This window comes from Colius striatus, chromosome 1 (assembly GCF_028858725.1).
Source record: "Colius striatus isolate bColStr4 chromosome 1, bColStr4.1.hap1, whole genome shotgun sequence".
Lineage (NCBI taxonomy): Eukaryota > Metazoa > Chordata > Aves > Coliiformes > Coliidae > Colius > Colius striatus.
Genome location: NC_084759.1, coordinates 124,419,746 through 124,427,980, shown reverse-complemented (window position 1 = coordinate 124,427,980; position 8,235 = coordinate 124,419,746). Strand labels below are relative to the sequence as shown.

General features: G+C 54.3%; 1 protein-coding gene across 1 annotated transcript; it reads right to left on the bottom strand.

Annotated features, from left to right (window-relative positions):
* Positions 1-3,699: 3,699 nt before the first annotated feature.
* On the bottom strand, positions 3,700-7,877 carry COPS7A (COP9 signalosome subunit 7A). The gene is made up of 7 exons (XM_062006058.1): positions 7,599-7,877; positions 7,396-7,471; positions 6,813-6,901; positions 6,536-6,738; positions 5,095-5,200; positions 4,641-4,792; positions 3,700-4,344 (listed from the first exon to the last, which is right to left on the bottom strand). The coding sequence occupies exons 1-7, from the start codon at positions 7,758-7,760 to the stop codon at positions 4,305-4,307; spliced, it is 828 nt and encodes a 275-aa protein (XP_061862042.1). The 5' UTR covers positions 7,761-7,877; the 3' UTR covers positions 3,700-4,304.
* Positions 7,878-8,235: the final 358 nt, after the last annotated feature.

Sequence of the window (8,235 nt, the reverse complement as noted above, 5' to 3'; positions counted from 1 at the left end):
TGAGGCAAGGAGAATTATGTGGTTGGAAACACAGAGAGATACCCAAAGAGAGGATGGCAGAGAGGGAAAGCGGTCACAGAAGGAAAAATAGCAGCTATACCAAGGCATAAAAAGGAGATGAGAAGGATGTCAGAGATCTCAGAGATGCCTCTGCAGCTGCTGCCGTGGACTGTGGGATTTTTCTGATTACCTTGCTCCATATTGTAGTCCTGCAGAGCAAGGGCCTCATCCCAGGAGGGCTGGTCTGTCTGTGGCAAGAGTCAGGTGTAGCCCTCAGAGGCTGCTGTGGACAGGGAGCTTGGTGAGAAGGTATGGCCCTGTGGGAAACAGGAAGACCAGGACACCCATCCATCTGTGTGTTCACCTGACAGCAGGCTGTCCAGCACTCACCTTCTGCAGGCAGCCTCCAGAGGGGGAAGGGGAGGGGAAGGAGCCCATGGCAGCAGAGGCGACACACACCCACATGAAGCTTTGGGCCACCCAATGGCTGCACATACAGATATGGACCAGCTCTCCTACTTGTCAACACACAAACACCCTTTTAAATGTGTCATTTGGGGGACAGAGGCAAGACCACCTCTACCCCCACAGGGTCCTCCAGAATAGACAACTGGAGGACGGTCAGAAGGTCAGACAAGTCCTGTAGGACATTTAGACTTCTCCCCACTCACCAGGTACAGATGAGCACAACAGCAGATGCCAGGCTGCCGGTACCAATGGTGTCTGACACTCCCACCTCCTTGAAGCAGAGGAGCAGCAAGCTCCCCAAAAGAAATCATGTCCCCAGTAATGCAGTAAGAATTACCATTTTTAACACCAATTCCTAACAAGAATCCACAGTTACTTCTTGACTCGGGGTTGTTGGAGGCAGCTGCCAAAAAGCAGGTATCAGTGACAGAGCCATTTGGGTCCTGTCCTACCTCCTCCCTTTTCTGAATCCAGATGTGAAAACCCCATGTATAACACCCAAAGAGAGGTTGCAATGAATCAGTGCAAGAGGTGTTAGGCTTTCCATTCTAGGACTGGCAGATCTCCTGTTCCTCAAGCTGAGACAAACACTTCTCTGTAGCCTCTCTTCTACAATCATTTCTTTGCCAGGGCTTAGGGAAGCGTGTGACCAGGTATTTCCATTCTGCTGTACTCAAGAGTCTGTTTTCTGTCTTTTCTCAAGAAAAAAAAAGCAGGCATAAAGCATAAAGACATTTAAAATGAAAACTTTAAGTAATAACGCTCAGTATCTCACTCTTGCCATCTTCAAAGTGATTTACAAATGTTAACTAATTAATTAATCTTCACATTCTCTCTGACCGAAATTCAGTGTCACAGCTGAAGCAAGCAGGAAAACAGAAAGCATAGCTTTCAGGTGAAAGGCCAAGGGAAGCTGTGCTTCTGCCCTCAGCTTGCCATCCAGCAAGGCAATTTGCAGCAGTATTTTCATTCTGTGCTGCACACCTCTCATTTTTCGGTCGTACCAAAGGCCTGAAGTAATTTCATCTGCTACCTTCTGCTTCCTTTTTCTTAATGGAGGTCTTAAAGGTGATGCCTTTGAAAAGTAAACAAAATGGCCGCCGTTCAGAGCTGTGAGGATACCCCTTGGTCAAATATGTTTAATCCTAAACTCTTCTGAAAGCCACAACACAAGGAGCCTTGAGAAAGGCAATTAAGGAAATGAGAAGGGGGGCGGGGGGCAGCAAGGCCTGTAGCTATGCCCGGCAAAGCCACCACTGGGGAGCTGAGCCGAGCCTCAGAGAGGGGCCAAGATGGACGCCACCAAACAAAGTCATGGCAGAAGCAAGTGAGCAGCTGCGATTTAGCTGTGAGGATCCAACCCTGGGGCTTCAGCACAGCCCAGGGCTGGTGTGGGGGGGTTCCCCCAGGGCCCCGTGTTGGTTCACATTCTGGTTGCTGTCCTCTGTGATTGAGTTTTCATGCTTGCAAGACTGATGCCAGACTGAGTACAGAGCTCAGGCGCTGCTCCACCTTCCTGAGTGCTGCGCAGGGTGCTCACACAAGCATGTCTCGAGTGACTGATGTGGAGCTCCTTGCCCTGGCTCAGGGATGCTTCCAACTCCACTCCCGGGATCTGCAGCCTGGATTTAAACTGTGGAGGCAGGGTTTTAAAGAGGCACAATAGTGACAATGCAGTTAGAGAGAGTGAAGACCAACAGGTCAGAGAGGAGCTGAGACACTTGTGACAAAGAGCTGTTAAGGCTGCTCCTTCTAAGAGGCAGCGAGACTCTTGTGGGGCACAAATATCCTCCTCTGTTTTTGGTAACTTCAGCCTTGCCTGGAGGTGGCATTTCTCCAACCCAGCTCCTCCTGGACCTCAGCCAGCTGTTAGGGCATGAGCTTTGTCCAACTGTTCAGCTCCACCCTGAGCCCATTCTCCTCACTCCTTCACATCACACCCTGATAGCTTTGCAAGCTGCCAGACATTTGGCAGGTGCTGAGGGCTTTGCCAGGTATCCTGTCAGCACCTCGGTCCCAGAACAGCCCCTTCCAGGGAGCAGAGGAATCTGCTGCACACAGACAGAATTGCTTCTCACAGGCAATCACAAATGCACCTAGCACAGTGACATTTTCCTCCCTCAGAGAGACACATGAAGGTGATAAGATGCAGAGGGTAATTTAAACAAAAGCTGGAAGCATTGCCACAACCCCACCCTGCAACAGGATTAATCAAGCTGACTCCCTCTTGCTGCAAATTAGCCAGACCTCTCCAAGTGGGCTAAGACACCACCGGCTCAGCTGCCCCCTTATGTGCTCCTGCAATCAGATCTGCACTTCTCGTCTGGACAGCTTCATGCTAAGCCTCTCCTGGTATTTGACTATTGAGGTGACATCGCACCTTGCTACTGCTAATACAAGCAGAGTCTTCCCCCAGAGCCCTCCCCACCCCCTTCACAAGGCTGACGTCATCCGTACCCCGCCTCAGCTCCCACTCCCATTCCTCTGCGCGGAGAGCCAGAGGAGAAGAAAACACACCCAGGCAAGTGGACCGAAGCAGCCCCATGCAGAAGATGACCAGGGCTTTCCCTTGCTGGATTCCTTTGTAGCTGATTTGCCCAGGCACAGGCACCTGGGGTCCGGGAACCATGCAGCAGTTACCCCAGCAGCAGATCCAAGCAGGGTCGGGAGCAGCAGCCCCAACTGATCTTCGCATCCGTAGTGCAGCACTCACATCCCTCTGCCTCGGCTTCTGGGTGCACCCCCTGAAGGAGCTGATAGTTTCTTTCTGGGCATCCCATAGGAGGCAATTCCACTATACTTTTTTAGGGGGAGCTATACTCCAGCATCACCCAAGAAGGGCTCAAACAGAATCTGCTCACCCAGATGGCCATTGCTTCCGTTATCTTTACCTCTGTGTCAGACAAGCTCCCGCATCACTTCCCGGCTTGCCCAGGATCACTGGGTGTGCAGCATCGACACAAAGAGGAGCTTTTAGCTCGGTCTCTGCCCCTTCCCCTGAGACTACCTGCAAGGCACCTCTCTTCAATGTTCTAGATGCAAACTGACTACACGCAGAACTCGTTATGTACAGTTTCTGATTCATTCCTGCCTTATGGACTCGTCCCTAGAGCCACCATGGCAGTACCCTTTGGAAAGTTAGTATTTTGAGGATGCTCCATCCAGGAATGGGACAGAAGCTCCCAACATCACGACCGAACTTTGGAACACCCAGAATTGGTACACGAGACAAACAGGAGCACAAGAAGTTTATAGAGACATGTCCATAGATCTATATTTTTATGGTTTTATATATATTTATAATATATTTATATATTTTCAAAAGAATCCCTTCAAAAACTACCCTCCCACCTAGCAAAACAAAGATTAAACAAACAAAGATGGCGGCTGCATCCTGGAGCAAAGTATCCCAGGGGTCTCACGGAGCCAAAACGATGGCTGAGGAGCACCAGCGCGCTCTTCCCGTGGCGCCCCGTGGGTGCAGCAGTGACCGACGCAGCTCTGTGGCTCTTTAAACCAATCTGTCAGAGGACAGGGACAGAGGGAGAGAGGGACAGAGGAAGGACCAGGTGGCCGTGGTGGCTGGAGGGGCAGGGGAACAGCAACACACACAGCTGGGAGCTTAGAGTGTGAAATGCCTTGATGAACGGGAGGGAGGGAGATGCTGCCCTGGGAAGCCGGTAAAGAGGACAGGAAAGGGAACAAACATGCAGGAGAATTAGCTGGCGAGATGGATCTCAGAGAAGAGCTCGGAAGCATCACACCTGGGACCTTTGCTACCCTTCTGTCCCCCAAATCTCTTCCTCTCACCCTCCCAGTTGCGACGGGAGATCCAACTAGTTTGATTTAGACCAAATCTTCGCGCTGCCCCGGAGCCTGCGGAGAGAGGGCAAAAAATGAATTCAGAGTAGACGCTCGGGCTCATCCCCAACTTCCTCTTCTAAATGCACACAAGGAGGAGAAGCCGATGTTCTGTACAAGAGGAAAACACATGGAGTGTTTATGAACTCTGCCTCAGTTCAAGACTCACAGAGATTTTCCCTCAAGTTTGCAGGAGAACAGCTCAGCTGGACATCTCCAATTGTTCCCTGTTCAGAGTGCAGGCCCCTGCAGCCAGTAACCCTCCTGCTCTGGAACCACACACTCCCCTCAGTTTGCCCCTGGCTCCTCACCCTTTGGCTTTGGAGGTTTTCTTGCTGGCCTGGCGCTGGTTGGTGCCAGGGGCTGGCTCCCTCAGCTCCGTTAGGTGCTGCTCTGGGTCTTGCGATGTAGCTGCTGCAGCAGCTGCTGTAGTTACTTTGATGGTCTTCTTCAGGTTTGCCACCTGCAACAGCAGAAAAGCAAGAACCAAGGAATTTCCCAAGGTTTTTTGTTTGGTTGGGTTTTATTTTTTATAGCAACCGCCGCAAGCTCAAGTCAAACAAAAGAACTGAGGGCTGTCCAGACCCCTGCACTGCAGAGGAGCATTAAGCTGATTTAGGACTCTTCTTCGGCACAACCCCCTGAGGGGTCCAGCCTAGGGAAAAGTCATGCCTTAAGTGAGCAAAGGCCCTCACAACCATAGGGTATCAGTTCGAGCCATTTCTATGCGAGGGGCACAGGCTACTCCCACCTCAGCCCACTCACCTCGCTCTCTATCTGCTGCTTAAGTGCCAGCTGTTGCTCTTTGTGCTGGTTGGCCCGGCTGACCTGCTCCTCAATGCCCGACAGGACCACCTCGCAGCCCTGGCACCTGCAGAGGAGACAAGAGAGCTGCACAGGCCAGGGCACTGACACAGCACAGAAAGGAACCTGAAAGACGGTGTGTTTGAACTCTAGAGGCTAAAGAGACTGCAAGGTATCAGCTACCCCAGACAGGGGAGACACAGACTGCTGTAATGCCTGGGAGGGCAGCAAACAAAGCCACAATCAGTTAGAGCCCTGGTTTTGCCTGGGATAGAGTTAATTTTTGTCCCAGCTGCTGGTACAGGGCTGATTTGGTGTGAGAATAATGTTAATAACACAGGGATGTTTTGGTTGTTGCTCAGTATTCTGAGCTTAAGTGAAGGTGCACAAGAAGCTGGGAGGGAGCACTAATATTTACGAGTACCTAAACAGTGGATGTCAGGAGGTTGGGGCATCACTTTTTTCTGTTTTATCTGGTGACAGGACAAGGGGTAATGGAAAGAAGTTGGAACACAAATTATTCCATTTAAACTTAAGGAAAAACTATTTCCCTGTTCAGGTGAGGGAGCCCTGGCACAGGCTGCCCAGGGAGGGTGTGGAGCCTCCTTCTCTGGAGGTTTTCAAAACCCGCCTGGACGCGTTCCTGTGTGACCTGATCTAGGTGGATCTGCTTTAGCAGGGGGGTTGGACTGGATGATCTCTAAAGGTCCCTTCCAACCCCTACCATTCTGTGGTTCTATGACATAGCCAGGACAGCTGACCCCAACTAGCCAGAGGGCTATTCCATACCATAGGATGTCATGCTCAGTATATAAACTGGGGGGAGCTGGTGGGGAGAGGTGGATTGCTGCTCAGGCATCGATCAGTGGGTGGTGAGAAACTGCACTGGGCATCATTTGTGGGTGCTTTTTACCTTTTTCATTGGGTTTTATTTCTCTTTCTGTTACATTCTTTTTCATTACAATTATTACATTATTATTATTGTCATTATACTTTAGTTATTACACTGTTCCTACCTCGACCCACAAGTTTTACTGTAGTTGGGTTTTGCTCCCCAGTTCTCCTCCCCATCCCACTGGGAAGGAGGAGGAGTGAGCAAGCTGCTGCATGGTGCTCAGGTGCTGGCTGAGGTTTAACAATGTTACAGTTAGCAACTACAGAATACACATGGAGAAAGACTCCTGCCAGCAGCCAGGACTGTCCAAAACTCATCACAGACTCATCACCCCTCCAACAATAGACAGAGGAATTTGCAAAATGGCTTTTGGAAAATTGCTTTCCATTGGAGCCTGGCCCACCTCACAATGCTACCCCCTCCAGTGACACACGGAGGATCTGGGGAAGCCACTGGCTACTCCTGCAACTTTTTTTGGGGTATTAGTATCGGGGGCTTCCTCCTCACCACTCCTGCAATGTGCGGGTGATGGTGCTTAGCTCCTCCCTCCGGATGTCCCTCCCAATGCTGTAATCCACCTCCAGGCGTTGGTTCCGCTGGTCCAGGCTGCCCCGAAGCACATCTGCATACACGGCCTCGATCACCAGGTCCTCCAGCTGCCGCACGTTCTTCAGCTGCAGCTGCTCCAGCAGCACGGAGTAGGGGATGCACTGCAGAGACAGGACACCAACTAGCAGAGGCAATCCCAGCGGAAGGGGAGCTCGAGGGAAAGCAGGAGCACTACCTTGATCTTGGCTGCCAGAGTGACGACCGACAGGTGCCTCAGCTTGTTCTTCTGAGCCTCGGTCAAGGCAGGGAGGTTTGCTGCTTCAGCTGTCATCAGGGAAAAGAATGGGGTGTAAGAATTCGTGCCCCATTCTCCATTTCCCAGCCCTGCACGGAAGCACCTACAACCACACCTGTTTTTCAAGCATCTGCACACCAATCCCCCGAGTTCTGCTTCCTCTTGGCAAGCCACCCCCATTAATACTCTGCCCAAAAGACCTCTTCTTAAGCAGCCTCTCCTCCTATCCACCTCAAGTCACGCTCTCTGACTCTCCGAGGCCTCGTCTTTCCCTTTGCCTCTAAAAACGCCTTTGTCAAGACGTTCTTCGCAAATTCCCCCAAACGGTGGCACTAAGGACTGCCCACTGCTCCCGCAGTCTCAGGTCCCAGCTGTAACTGGGCATTATGACCGACACAAGGCTCTTTGCCGCACGGGGAAGTGCTCTGGGTGAGGGCCTACAGCAGCCGACGGCTCTGGCACCGAGAGGCCGCCACGGCCGCGCGGGGAAGGGTCCCCACGCCGGCCCGGGGCTCGGGCTCACCCAGGTAATCCGCGTAGGTGCCGTAGGCGAAGATGGTGAGGAGGCGGAAGACGGGCGAGAACTCGGTGTCGGCCAACTGCGGGGACACACGGTCAGGCGCGCCGCGCTCCAGGCCCGGGCGAGGCCCTTCGCCGGGCCGAGCCGGGCCGGAGCCAGAGCCAGGGCCAGGCGGTGGGGCCGGGCCCGCGGCGGGCCGGTCTCACCTCCCGCACGGCGGGCATGTCCAGCAGCTCCCCGAAGACGTAGATGCCCGGGGCCTCCAGCACCTGGTGGATGAGGCTGGCAAGGGCGGCGCCGCGGGCCGCCTTGGCCAGCAGCAGGAACTGCTCCTGGCTCTGCCCCGCCACCTTCCCTTCGGCCGCCATACCAAAGCTGCCGCCGCCGCCGCGGGGCTCGGGCCGCGCCGCTATCGTCCCCGCGCAGGCCCCGGCCCTGGCTCCGGCCCCGCCGGAACGTCTCTATGACTCCGCCGTCGCAGAGCGCCCACTTCCGGGCGTGACGCTGCCCCGCGCCCGCCTCCGATTGGGGGAGGCGGCGGCACGGCCCACCCCCCGCCGCTTCGCCATTGGCCGGCCGGAGCGCCGAGCCGCGCGAGGGCCTGCCGCCACGGCGCCCCCTGTCGGACAGGGCGGGCGCCGGCAGCTTGAGGGGCTGGGCCGGGGCGAGCCGAGGTGGCCTCTCCGCCGAGCCCCAGCACTGTCCCGCCGCGGGGCCCGGGCACAGCAGGCTTCGGGCCCCTGAGCCCCAGGCGCTGCCCCGCCCTGCTCGCCCAGGCTGGGACGAGGCCACCGCAGGGGCCGCCCGAGTTGCCACCTCTCCCCAGGCTGGCAATAGCCACCG

Bases quoted from the DNA above. Each gene is read 5' to 3' on its own strand.
- COPS7A (XM_062006058.1), bottom strand. From the start codon at position 7,760: ATGGCGGCCGAAGGGAAGGTGGCGGGGCAGAGCCAGGAGCAGTTCCTG. The intron at 5,201-6,535 runs GTGAGGAGGAAG...TCTCCTCTGCAG, and splicing joins ACCCGCACATTGCAGGAGTG to GTGCCAGGGCTGCGAGGTGG. The intron at 4,345-4,640 runs GTGAGGAGCCAG...CTCTCTCCGCAG, and splicing joins AAAACCTCCAAAGCCAAAGG to GCTCCGGGGCAGCGCGAAGA.